Genomic DNA, 13889 nt, shown 5'->3' on the forward strand with positions numbered 1-13889 from the left:
TGTGCGGCGGCCTAGCGCATGCACCAGCCTGGCCCTTAGGCTGCCAGTGGGGTAAGGACACTGCGGCGGGGTCGCAGGTTTAGCTGTAATGAGACACACGAGCGCCTCAGCGCGAAGCAGGCAGCTGGGCTCCGGGCTGCACGGCGTGTGGGGCGCTAGGCGCTGCAAGCCTGCTAGGCGCGTACCCGACAGGGCCTGGGGGGCTCGTAACACACACGCATTCCCCTCCCCCCCTCAGCCCGGGGCTTTCTGGCAGCCCCTGTGGCTCGGGCTGAGGGGCGAGACGGGCACGTCCTCCCCGCCCCCTAGCGGCGCATGCGCGTGCGTTGCCCAGGCCGTAGCAGCGGCGTCCGGCTCCACGCGCGCGCCCCGTCACGGTCTCCCGCCATGATCTGCCTGGTGCTCACCCTGCTCGCCAGCCTCTTCCAGAGCGGTGAGCGCCGGCCGGGCGGGACCAGGCCGCGGGGGGGCGCGGCCGTTTGGGGGCAGGAGTCGCCCGCGGAGGGGCTGCGTGGGGCCCGGGCCCTGCTCGGCCGAGGCGCGCGGCCGACGCCCCGCTGGTTCGCAGCGCGTGTGCTCGGCGGCGGGGCGGGGCGGGGCGGTCGCGCGCAGGGCGGGAAACGCCTCAGGAGCGCGGCAGAGCAGGCGCTGCCCCTTGGCGCGTCCTTGAGCCGCGCACGGAGCGCAGGGCTCCGCGCCCAGCCACAGCCGGCCTGCGCCCCGTGGCTCCTACCCCAGGGTCTGTCCCGCTCGCGCAGGCGTGGGCAAGATCTTGCACAAATGCTTTGAACGCAAGAGTATTTGCGCGGGAGGGTCTGCACTGGCAGGTGCCTTTGCGCCAGAGCACCGTGCCAGTGTGGACACTCTTGGGCAAGAAGCTCCAGGGGCCCTTTTAGCCGTTGGGCTTTCTTGCAAGAAAGTCCTGTTGCCTGTCTACACTGGCCTCTTGCGCAAGAACAGTTGTGCAAAAGGGCTTATCCTGAGCGGGAGCGTCAGTGCATGTGCAAGAGGCACCGATTTCTCGCATTAGAACGTCAGTGTTCTTGCACAAGAACTTCCCTCCAGTGTAGACAGGCAGCAAGTTTTTGCGCAAAAGTAGCTGCTTTTGCGCAAAATCTTGCCAATGTAGATACAGCCACTGTGTCTCTCTAGCCCGCATCCACATCCCTCCTGCACAAGGCTCTTTTGGGGTCCCAGAGCTAGCCTGGGACCAAAATTCATGAAGTGGGTTCCCCTGTGAAATTATTGCCCACCCCTGCACTACTGAGAGCAGAGTGGTACCCAACCCTTCTCCATGGCAGTAAATTATCACTGCATTTGGGTCATTCTGACTAAGGCATGTAATTGGGCTTGGGGAGGGAACAAAAAGGCTGCATAAGGTGTTTATTTTACAGGTGGGAAAATTGAGGTACAGAGAATTCTCCCAAGGTCCCACAGCCATCCACTAGAAGGCTAGAAATGAAATCTGGCCTTCTTGACTCTTAGCTCCAACTTTGAACACATACCACCTCTATGATCTATGCTAGGATGGCCAAACTTAATGATCTTCTTAGCCGCTCAAAGCTTCAGCCCTCCTTTTGCAGAAGTCTCAAAGCCTAGCCAGTGTATTCTATGGTCCTGCTTTGAGCAGGGCGTTGGACTAGATGACCACCTTGAGGTCTCTTCCACCCCTAATCTTCTGTGATTCTATAACTTCCCTCCCTACTGGGCAGACCCTATACCACTATCCTGCTGAAAGACAGAGGTCTCTAGCTCCCCCCCCCCCCCCATCTAGTACAGAGGTGGGCAAAAGCACCTCCAAGGGCTGGATCCAGCCCACCAAGTGAGTTGATTTGGCCTGCGCAGGCCCTTCCGCTCCCCTGCCCCCAGGCCAATTAGTTCCTGGGGGCAGGGGAGCACACAAAACTTTCTCCTGCCCTGGGAGGAGCATGCGGCACTTCAAAGTGCTATGTGCTCCTCCAAGGGCTGGAGAAGACATCACGCACTCCCCCGCCCCCAAGCCCTGATTAACCTGGAGGCGGGAGAGCTGCGGGAAGTTTCCTCTGCCCTACGAGGAGGTCACACGGGGCGGGGGCAGGGCGAAGGAAGCTTCACGCAGCTCCCCAGGCCCTGATTTTATTTTTTAGTTCCTTGATCCTGGTTGTAGTGACCCTTCTGATCTTGAATGCATGCTGAGATTGTCTCTAGACCTAAGTGTTCTTCCTTTTCTTCATCTGCTTTCAGCTTACACAGGAGTAAATGAGCTCACCTTCCTAGCCATCAAGCCAGATGGGGTACAGCGGCATCTCATAGGGGAGATCATCAGGCGCTTTGAAAAGAAGGGCTTCAAACTGGTGGGGATGAAGCTTATGCAGGTGAGAGGAGCTGGCAGATCAAGGATTGTCCTGGCACTCTTGTCTCTAAAAGTCCAGTCCAGGCCGCATTGTGTATGCTCTGTCTTGTGGCTTTAAACCTTTGGAACAAGGACCTGTTTGCACCCTGCTTGCTAATGGTGCTTTGTAAGTAATGCATAGCTTTTATGTAGTACTTTTTATCAATAAATCTGAAAGCACTTTACACAGGTCACTTTCATGATCCCCATTTTACATATGAGAAAACTGAAGTATAGAGCGGGGACATTGCTTGCCTAAAGTCACCCAGTCAGGGGCGATGTTGGCAATAGAATCCATAGAAGCATAGAAATTTGGGTCTGGAAGAGACATCAAGGGGTCATCTAGTTTAGCCCCCTGCTCTGAAGTAGGATTAAGTATTCCTGCCTCACAAGTTCCCAGTCCAGTGCTCTGTCCACTAAGTATCGATTAACTGACTAATCGAATAGTCAGCGCATTTTGCATCGACCATAGGGTTGTTGCCACACGTTAAAGGCAAAAGTGCTGCATGGAGCCCAGTTTCTTCTGGGGACTTCATGTGGCGCAGCGTCTTTGAAACACCGCAAGGAGCCTGATGCCAGGTTCCGTGCAGCATTTCAAAGTGGCAGTGCCGCTGGGAGTCTGGGGAACGTGGATCCTGGGCTCCACGTTCAGTCTGGGGCCACCTCAGCTAGCCCCAGGCTGCACGCGGCATTTCAAAGTGGCAGTGCCGCATGGAGCCTGGGGTCTGGCCCCAGGCTTCAAGTGGTGCTGCCACCTTGAAATACCTCCTCTCTCCCCCGCTGCCTCTTCCTGAAAGAGGCAGCAAGGCAGAGGAAGCGACAAGTTGACTATCCTGTCAACTATCCGATTAGCCTTTTCTTATTGGATAGTCAACTAATGCTTCACATCCCTGCTATCCACTTGGCCATGATTAACAAAGCTCAGAAACACCTGGTATCAGAGCTGCTGTATAGTCTGGCTGAGACCATTTCTCCAGCATCCCTCCTATGGCAGCTCCAAATAGTGTTAAATCCTACTATTACTAGATGGAGACAGGAAACAAAAGGAAAGTTCCCATGTTTTGTCTCCATGCAGGTAGGCAGCACAGCTGGAGAGGGATTTAATTTGGATCTTTTTCTGGCCACCAGCACTCAAGGTCAAGTTTTCCAAAGCACTTTAGTCCCATTTTCAGAAGTGATTTAGGCCCCTAAATCTCATTGACAGTCAATGGGAGTTGAGCTCTTCTTAAAATCCTGTCTCACCTGGCAGTTTGTTCCTCATGAGCTTGATTTCCTCCTCCGAGCTACACTGGAGTATTCAGGAAGCCAGCCCTCAGAGCCGGAGGATCCCTAAATTCTAAAGTGGGCTCTTCTGGCCACCAGAACAGCCATTATAAGTCATTTTAGGACAGCAGCAGCCTATAAAAGTAAACTAGACCACATGCTGTGTTTGTACCCAGGCCTCCGAAGACTTGCTGAAGGAGCATTATATAGCCCTCCACGATCGCCCCTTCTACAGCCACCTGATGAAGTACATGAGATCGGGTCCTGTTGTAGCCATGGTGAGTATTGGCCTCGGGCCCTTTTGTGTCTTGAAACAGATATCAAATGCAAGGGCATAAAAATTGAATCCGAGGCTATTCCATCTTTCCTTCATACTCTTTTACCAAATCCTCTGTCTGAAAGGTTACTTGTTGCATGCAAAAGTGAAACCTGTGCATATCTTTATTTTAGTCAAACAGATAATCTGAGGCTTTCTTAAGGCAGATTCTGCCTTTACTTGCCTCCAAATGTACTTAGAGAAGGTGATGTAGTTAGCTAGAGCGTGCTTAGGGCAGGTTTTGGCCCCTACTCTTCAGCAGGCTATGGAAGCTGACTTTTGCTGTGCTGTCTTGTAGGTCTGGCAGGGCCTGGATGTGGTAAAGACAGCTCGCGCAATGATTGGTGAAACTAACCCAGCTGATTCCAGACCTGGCACTATCCGAGGGGACTTCTGCATTGATATCAGCAAGTGAGAAACTCGGGTTTGTTTTTGCTAGGGAGTCCTTTGTGTCCCCGTTTTAGTGGGGAGGAGCCCCCCACGGTGTTCTGCTCCATGTCACAGTTACTCTCCCACTGACTAAGCGGGGGATGGGGGAATGTCTTTGACAGTAAGGGAGCTTGGAGCTGATTTCAAAGGGTCATTTGTGAGTGATTAGCACACCTTACTTTGCCTGGCTCCCAATCTATGCAGCAAGAGAACAAAGCCCAGATGGTGTGTACAGGGTGGGGTTCTCCACCTTGTGTAAAATAGCCACATTTATGCTGCATTTTAGGGATTTTTATACTAATGGTATGGTCAGTTTGGAGTTAAACCTTTGATCTCCTTGTCTCGGACCAAAAGTAATAGCACCATGTTGTAACTGTAACTTTTTGATGCCCCCTTGAGGAGAGGGTAAGCACCACTCATCTCAGAGGTCCCTCCCAAGACCACAACATTGCTATGGTGTCATGCCAGAGTTCAGTCCTCTGTCTGTGCTGCTTAGGAGTGGGGTGGTTTGGAGACCACATAAAGTAGCCCAGATAAAAAAGTCAGGATGATGCTGCATCTTGCAAATAGCAGAGTCTAGAGTCTTCCAAAGCCAAAAGAAAAAAAAGAAGAGGGCATAGCCAGCAACTCCTGCTTCCTTAGCCTGCGGAGTTCTCAGTCTCCAGGCCTCCTTTCTCAGTGCCCCCCAAACTCATCTGGGATCCTTCTCCATTCCAGGCTTAAAAAGCCTCACTCTTTAACCTTTTCTTGATTGAGACAGGGATTTGCCTCATCATACTGCTAGAGCAATTTTCCTCTTCAGTATGCTGCACTGATACTCAACTGATCCTCACAGCACCTGATTGAGGGAGAGAAGAATAATTCTTTTACACTTGGGGACACTGATTGCAAGGGAGAGTGCATGAACCTGCCCAAGGCTACAGAGGCAATCTATATCAGAGCCAGGGTTACATGTTGGGAGTGTCTGGCTCTCAGTCCTATGCTCAAACCATGTCCCTCTCCTGTGGCATAATGGTTTGAGTAGTACATTTGGTCATGAAGAGCATTATGCTAAACTGCCTCTTTGGCCTTAGGATGAGCCATGGGAGAGTGTGTAAGTTTATGCCCATTCCTGCTGCTTTATCCTTTTTTCTATTAAAACAAAAATGTTCTGCTTGGGTTTTACCATAGAACTATAAGTAATGTCAAGCCATAGCTTCTTGAAGCCCCCAGGGCCATCGCTGAGAGCACTCCAAGCTATTCATGATCTGGTTGATGGGTTGGATTGCACCCCTGAGCAAGTTCACAGATGACACTAAGATGAGGGAGAGGTAGATATGTTGGAGGGTAAGGGTAAGGTCCAGAGTGACATAGATAAATTGGAGGATTGGGCCAAATCTGCTGAAATTCAAAAAGGACAAGTGCAGAGTCTTGCACTTAGGACAGAAGAATCCCAAGCTCTGCTACAGGCTGGGGGAACCAATTGGCCAAGCAGTAGTTCTGCAGAAAAGGACCTGGGGATTACAGTGGACAAGAAGCTGGATATGAGTCAATAATGTGTCCTTGTAGCCAAGAAGGCTGTAAGGAGCATTTGCCAGCAGATTGGGGGAAGTGATTATTCCCCTCTATTTGGCACTGGTGAGGCCACATCTACTGCATCAAGTTTGGGGACTTCCATTACAGAAAGGATGTGGACAGACTGGTAAGAGTGCAGCAGAGAGCAAAGAAAATCATTAGGGGGCTGGAGTGCATGACTTAGGAGGAGAAGCTGAGGAAACTGTTCTTATTTAGTCTGCAGAAGAGAAAAACGAGGGGGGATTTGATAGCAGTCTTCAGCTACTAGAAGGGGGTTCCAAAAAGGATGGCGAGAGGCTGTTCTCAGTGGTGACAGATGACAGAACAAGAATCAATGGGCTCATGTTGCAGTAGGGGATATCTAAGTTGGATATTGGGAAAAACTATTTCACTAGGAAGGTGGTGAAGTGCTGGAATGAGTTGCCTTGGGAGAACATAAGAACGGCCGTACTGGGTCAGACCAAAGGTCCATCCAGCCCAGTACCCTGTCTGCCAACAGTGACCTATGCCAGGTGCCCCAGAGGGAGTGAATCGAACAGGTAATGATCAAGCAATCTCCTGCCGTCCATCTCCACCCTCTGACAGACAGAGGCTAGGGACACCTTTCCTTACCCATACTGGCTAATAGTCATTAATGGACTTAACCTCCATGAATTTATCTAGTTCTCTTTTAAACCGTTATAGTCCTAGAGGTTTTTAAGGCCAGACTTGACAAAGCCCTGGCTGAGATGATTTAGTTGGGGTTGGTCCTGCTTTGAACAGGGGTGGGACTTGTTGACCTCCTGAGGTTTGTTCCAACCCTAATCTTCCATGATTCTGTGGTTAACTGAAGGGATGGCAGTGGCCAATCTAATTGATGAACTGTTCTCCTAGCCCTTAGTCAGGCATGTGAGTGAGTTAGGTATTAAAAGACAAGCAAAAGTCCTGAACAGCCTAAGGCCCTGGCTGCACTAGGGGTTTGCATCAATGAAGCTACACCAATTGGCTGCAATCAGGGCTAATTTTTAGCATAGCCATGGCTTAAATGAAGCTCATCCTTCCTTAGTTAGGTTTCATTTCTTTGGCATCTGATGTCAGACTTACTAATGCTTCAGTTCTTCATAGTGTCTTCCAGGAGCCACAAAAAAGGGACAAGAAGACTTGAATTTCTAATGTAAAAACAAGTAGCACTACATGTGAAAAAGGCACTCAGCCCTTCATGAAGCCAGAGCAGCAGCTGTTACTGCACAGTTGTTGCTTTGGTGACTGTGATCTAGGAGGAGGAGACTGGTGGGAACTGCCACAGAATAACAGACCATGTCCTGCCCTCAACCAGAAAATGGGTGGCTCTGAGGAATTTTAAGGAACATAAGGATCATTCAGGGACGAATGCAACAAGATGGCACTCGTTCAGCAAACTTTATTATTCTAGCCAAGGTAAAATTACCTCCGGCTCTAATTCTCCAGTTCTCCATTGTATATGACTTGGAGAGTACCTGTTTTCCTTCCCCACAGGAATGTGATTCATGGCAGTGATTCCATCGAGAGTGCCCGGCGGGAGATTTTACTCTGGTTCCACGCAGATGAGCTGACCTGCTGGGTGGACAGCACTGAGCACTGGATCTATGAGTAATAAGAGTGGTCTGGAGGAAGGGTATCCTGCTGACATTCAGGCACAGTACAAATCCACCCATTTCCATTTTTTCTTCTCTGGAGCCATACTGGACTTCTGTTGGGGTGTAGTTTTTTTTCACTGGGTATTTCTGTTTAAGGATAAGTGGAGGAGTAGTAGTGGGAATTCCATTTTGCACAGAGAACAGCAGCTATCAGTAGCTAAATTGCAGCTCTCTGGGTTAGTAGCTCTTGGTCTGATTCTGTCACTGCTCTGCAGCATCCTGAAATCCAAGGAGTTCAAGGTGACCTGTAAAGGGAAGAGACAATGGGTTTGTGTCTTTTGGCATCTTTATAATACATAGAAAAGGCCTGAAAGTTACAAGAGAATTTTAGATCCTGTCGCGTATGGAAGTGACTGGTGATTGGAGAACTATTGCTAGGGCAACATAAGAAGAAAGAGAGTGGAAGTTGAGCAGTTTGAAGATTTTGATTAGAAGGAACCCACCTGACAATCTTGTCTGACCTCTTGCATAAAATGGGCCAGAGAATCTGGCATCAGGTACATAATTTCTGGTTGGACCATATCCAGTCTTGATTTAAAGACCGTTGTTCCAATGGCTAATTACTGTTGCTCTTAAAAATGTGCACCTTGTGCACAGTCAGACTGTGGTATGTCAGTGAGATGAGTGCTCTACTAGCTGGGCAGGTACTTAGTGGTGATGATCAAGTCATCTCTTCACAAGTGAAAATAGTGCTTTGTCAGTCTTCCATTGTAAGACAGGTTTTTCAAGCCCTCAAATCTCTCATTACATTCTTTCAACCCCTTTCCAATTTTCCATTGTGAGTTGTGGACAGCAGAACTAGACTCAGTATTCCAGTAGTGATCTTGCTTAATGCCACATACAAAGATTAATATTACCTTCTTAGTAACTAGTCCCATTTATACAGCCAAGGAGCATTCCAGCAGACTGAATCAACCACTTCTCCCTCTACTCTAGAATCCTGTCTCTGAAAGGAACCAAAACAAGGTGACGTGGAGCATGGCAGCAAGCAAAGTGGAAACGTCTGTTCTCCCTGTCTCATAACAAGAAACAGGGACAATCAAACCAATACAAAGGAACTACCTAGCCACGTACCATAATTACTATAACATTTTATGGAAGAGATGTTAAATCGTGTGCTCCAAGTTTTAGGCCGTTTGCTATTAGAGATCAGGCTGACACAATGTATGGTCATGTGATCCCACATTTGCTCTTCAGTAGTGCCTATTGCATATGGCTGCTGCCCTAGCTTAGAATGTGATCAGGTGCCCAGAAGCTTGTTATAAAAAGATACATGTGGGGGCTAGGTGGATACTGATGGGATGTGCACTGTTGCTTAACGTGTTTGTCTCAATTAATAAAAACCTGTGTAGTCTGCCATGGCTGTTGGGACTGCATCACACAACATGTGAATGGAGGCAATAAACTCAACCAGTGTCTCTAGCTGGCATATTGGCTGCAATGCCAGTGCAAAGGAATGTATGAGGGCACATTACCAGTGACCATTTTAAGATAAAAAAAGCTGTTTGGAAGTACTACCTGGTGAACAAAGATCCTGTCCACAGCCCCTGAACTCTATGCTGCTGTGCTTCTAGGTTACAGCATGCTACTTTAACACTGTGCTCCAGCCCTTTCACCTGCAGCACGTGTTGTTTACAACTATAACTATGTCACTGTCTTTTATAATGGTTGGCTTTTTTGTAATAAATGTTAGAACTATTCTACCCCTTTTCAGAGTTATTTCACTACAGGGACAAAGTGGTGCAGGACTCAGAGACTATCGTGGGCTAGGGAGCATGTTCTGGGTGATGGGGGGATTAAGCATATCAAATGGGGCTGTGCGGGGAATAGAGTTATTGTTACATTTAACTCAGTCTTAAAGCTTCATATACTGTCTTATATTTTCCTGTACAGAACTGGTCCTATTCATTTGGGACAGGGCACATCTTAGGGAATTAAAGGCAGAGAAACTGTCCTCTGAACTGCAAACTGTTTTCATAAGACTGGGCCTACTCTGTCATAGAAGAGGAAGGCCTGGCAAACCCACTCGTGCTCATCACTCAGGCTACGTCTACATTGGCCCCTTTTCCGGAAGGGGCATGGTAATTTTTGAAATCGCAATAGGGAAATGCGCGGGGGATTGAAATATTCCCCGCGGCATTTAAATAAAAATGTCCGCCGCTTTTTTCCAGCTTTTAGAAAAGCCGGAAAAGAGCATCTACACTGGCCCCGATCCTCCGGAAAAAGCGCCCTTTTCCCGAGGATCTTATTCCTACTTCAAAGGGCGCTTTTTCCGGAGGATCGGGGCCAGTGTAGACGCTCTTTTCCGGCTTTTCTAAAAGTCGGAAAAAAGCGGCGGACATTTTTATTTAAATGCCGTGGGGAATATTTAAATCCCCCGCGGATTTCCCTATTGCGATTTCAAAAATTACCATGCCCCTTCCGGAAAAGGGGCCAATGTAGACGAGCCCGCACTGTCTGGTGAGCTGGCTAAACCGCAAGAAGGCCATCGCTCCTCCTCCTCCTCCCCCCAACATGCTAGCACTTGTCTTTGCAGCCCTCTGCATGCCAAATGTAGCATTGAGCAGGAGGATCCTGTGGACTTCGGAATCCCCCTCCTCTCTCTCTCTCTATATATATATATATATATATATATTAAAATTTCTGTGGGACAACAAAGTGACATCACAGCATTCACAGGCTTGGGGGTAGGTATGAGTGGGTGATGTCCTGCCCCTAGTGCCACCCCAGGCCCTGTCCCAAGCCCCACCCACTGCCAGTCTGGTCCTCTCCAGTGGCCACATGGAGTGCTGGGCCTGGTATACCACAACCCAGCCTTCCCTGGCCACCAGAGGCAGAGCCAGGTCTGGTGCAGCCTTGGCTGTGAGTGGGGAGGGGTAAGGATGAGGCCAGGGGCAGGGAGGAAGAAAGGGCCCCAGCTGGCAGGTGGAGAAGGGGCCTAGGCTAGCATGGCTCCCTGGTGGCCAGGAGGAGAGCCGAGGCTGCCTACCCCCCCCCCCCCAAAGGTGGGGTTGACAAGCATAGCAAGTGGGGGAGAGGGTGCAGCCCCCTAGTATGTCATTTGCATTTCCCCAGCAGGGGAAAGCCTGGTGCTGACAGCAGAGGGAGCAGCATAAGAGGAAGAGGCCAGACGTATGGTAGTTCAAAGGGCTCTGTGTGGGCCTGGTCCACAACCCCGGTGGCACTCAAGGGTCGTAGCCATGACCATTATGCCATGGTCCCCAACCAGCCCCCACACTGACATGTGCAGCCCATTGGTATTTTGCTTTAACACGCTAGAGTAGTGGTGGGCAATCTGTGGCCCATCAGGATTCTGTGTGTGGCCCACAAGACATTTTGTTTCATTGTTCATGTGCAAGGTTGCCAGATTTCACTAATGTTCCTTTTTTTTTTTACCACCAGTATTACTGAAGTAGCACACACAACGCAAGGACATGTGACACGAGGGGCATGTTGATTATACACAACATTGATGGACAACCATATGCTCTCTATGCATCCAGTCACAACGCTGCAAATTCTAGGTATGCAAACATTGTTAGCAAAACTACCCTATCCCAAGAGAGTGTCATGGTTCCAGCTTGTGGCCCACTCCTGCAGCTCACTTAGCCTAGTTTGCCCATTGTTGCTCTAGAGCAGTGTTTCCCAATTGGTGCTCTGCAGAACCCTGGGGTTCCGTGGAGCAAAACTAGGGGTTCCCCGAGGAGCCGGCACTCCCCTGTCCCCTCTGAAAAAGAGAGAGCGAGCCGGCTAGCCAGCAGAGGCATGGGCGGTGAGTTGTGTGGGCTCATGGTGTCCATGCTCCAGCAACATTTGGAGCTGGAGCGGGTCCCAACCCCTCTGCGCGTCCTCCCACCCTGGCCCCAGAGCGTCTCTCTCCCGTCCCTGCCGTGCGCAGCCTTCCCTGAGCTCCCTCTTGCTGGCTGCTGCTGCCCTGCACAGCGTGCTCAAACCAGTAGGTGGGGAGATACCCGGATGTGACGTAACGTCACGGCCTGGGATTTGAAACCTGTTGGGCACTGTGGTGCGCCACATGGCTGAGTTGCAGGTTCGGAGTCCAGGGACAGAGCACAGACTCCGTCCCGGCAAAGTGGAAGGCAGAAGGTACGGGAGAGGGAAAGGGAGGGAAGGGGCTTGTGCAGAGGGAAAAGGGAAGGGCTGGGACCGGAAGGTGCTTGTGCAGAGGGGGAGGGGAGAGGGGGAAGAGGAAGGCACCAAGGGACCGGGGTGGAGGAGAGACAAATGGCAGGGGGCCAAGTGCAGACAATGAGGAAAAGGGCAGGAGGGGAGAGGTGTCAGTGGGAGGGGGACAGGGTGATGCTGGGAGGGGAGAGGGTAAGGGCATTGGGTGCTGGGGAGGTGTTGGGAGAAGGCTTGAAAGAAGGGGTGGGCATGAGGAAGGCCAGGATGGAGCAAGTCATGTGTGAGGGCACAGGGGGCAGAGGGTGGTGAGGGGTGGGCATCAGGGGAAAAGGGGGCAAAGAGGGCAGGGGAAGTGAGGAAAGGGGGAGGCACCAGGAGGGTGCAGGGGTAAGAAAAGTTGCAGATGCCAAGGGATTCGGGGGGGTGAAGCAGAAGGACAGACACCTGCAGGGGAGGGACCACCATCAGAGGAGAGACACAGGGCAGGTTTGTAGAGGGAGGTGTTAGGAGAGGGGATAAGGAGGGGTAGCTCACATGATCAGAGTGGGGCTACTGGAAGAGTGGGCACAGGGAGGAGAGAAGGGCTGGTGGAGGGGGCCAGGTTGTAGGAGGGCTGAGGACAGTGAGAAGGGGAGGAGTTAGGACAGCAGAGGGCCTTTGAACTACCCCACACAGAGCCCTTTGAACTACCATAAGAGGGTGAGGAGTGGGAGAGCAGCAGGAACCAGAGGAACTGATGGAGCACGGGGAGGAAACATGAAAGCAGAGGGAAAAGGTAGAGGTTTAAAAATATTTATTAACTCGGGTGGCACATTCAAACAAGCCACAAACTCAGTACTGGTGCACAACACAAAATTCATTTTGCTCATGTGAGGAAACTCTTAGACTATGTCTACACTGGCTGTTTCTTGTGCAAGAATACATCCACACTGCCATGTGCGAGCTGTGCTTTTTCACAAGAGCATCTATGGCAGTGTGGATGCTCTCTTGCCCAAGAAAGTGCCGATGGCCATTTTAGCCATAGGGCTTTCTTGCACAAGAAATTCATGTTGCCTGTCTACACTGGCCTCTTGCACGGAAGAGTTGCACAAAAGGGCTTATTTCTGAGCAGGAGCATCGTAGTTCTTGTGCAAGAAGCCCTGATTTCATACATGAGAATGTCAGTGTACTTGCGCAAGAACACACGGCCAGTGTAGACAGGCAGTAAATTTTTGCGCAAGAGCGGCCGCTTTGGCACAAGATCGTGCCAGTGTAGACACAGCCAAGGGGAGGGAGGAAGGCAGGGGCAGGGAATCAGCACTGGCTCAGCATATCTGCATGGTTTGGGGGAAGGTGCAGGAAAATTGAGCTCAGCTGGATTGCAGAGTGGGGCGGTCCGGGGAGCTGGGCTGGGCTGTGGGGTGTGTGCGCGCGTGTGGAGCTCAGAGCTCAGTTTGGCTGCAGGAGGCGCTGGTAACCGAGGCTAGACTCAAGGGGAGGGAGGAGCAGGGAATCGGCTCTTGGCTCAGCAGTTTTGCGAGGCTTGGGGGGAGGTGCAGGGAAACGGGGCTCAGCTGTGCTGTGGGGGAGGCATGCAGGGAACCAATGCCGGGCTCAGCTGGGCTGAGGTGGATGGGAGAGGGCATACAGAACAGACTGGTGGCTCAGCTGCACTCCCTTGGATTGTGGGGGATGGTTTTGGGGGAGGTGCAAGGAACAAGCAGGGGTGGGCAGCTCACTTGGGTTGCAGGGGATAGAGGTGCAAAGAAGCCTAGGGGGAAGGGGGGGAACCAGGAGCCCTGAAATGACCTCCCCTGGTCCAAAAATTCCTCATCTTGGACCAGTCAGGTCCAGAGGGTGCCAGATCAGGGAGGTCCAACTCCTACCCAAGTTCCCTCCTTGCACCCTCCCTCGTAGCCAGATACCCTACCCCCACTCTGCTCCTGCTCTCTCCCCCTGGCCAAACACCCTACATCCAGCCTGCTTCTGCACCCTACCTACCACTCAGACCTTGACCCCTTCCGCCTCCCACCTCCTTCCCAGATCCTGCACCCCATCCCTATCCCACTCCTTGGCAGCCCTGCCATCCACCCTAGCACCACCCTGGCCCCAGCACCTTGCCTTACACCCCAGGACTCAGCACCACCCTGGCCCTGGCCCCAGCACCCTGCCAGTCATC

The 13889-nt window shown here is 51.3% G+C and overlaps 1 protein-coding gene across 9 annotated transcripts in view; it reads left to right on the forward strand.

Annotated features, from left to right (window-relative positions):
* The first annotated feature begins 296 nt into the window (after positions 1–296).
* Positions 297–13889, forward strand: part of NME3 (NME/NM23 nucleoside diphosphate kinase 3) — a 32069-nt gene continuing 18476 nt past the window's right edge. For 2 of the 9 annotated variants that reach the window (XR_012896073.2, XR_012896072.2), the window contains exons 1-5: positions 297–433; positions 2224–2354; positions 3811–3912; positions 4249–4361; positions 10991–11112. Coding sequence is in view for 5 of the 9 variants with exons in the window: in XM_075898975.2 (XP_075755090.1) it covers positions 316–433; positions 2224–2354; positions 3811–3912; positions 4249–4361; positions 7428–7545 (582 nt within the window). In the remaining 4 variants the exon portion in view is untranslated. Of the gene's footprint in view, positions 434–2223; positions 2355–3810; positions 3913–4248; positions 4362–7027; positions 9289–10990; positions 11113–13889 lie in introns of those variants that run through there. The other 7 variants (XR_012896074.2, XR_012896071.2, XM_075898975.2 and 4 more) reach the window with 7 other exon arrangements.

Source organism: Pelodiscus sinensis, chromosome 15, assembly GCF_052426305.1.
Source record: "Pelodiscus sinensis isolate ZL-2025 chromosome 15, ASM5242630v1, whole genome shotgun sequence".
In the NCBI taxonomy this organism is placed as follows: Eukaryota; Metazoa; Chordata; order Testudines; family Trionychidae; genus Pelodiscus; species Pelodiscus sinensis.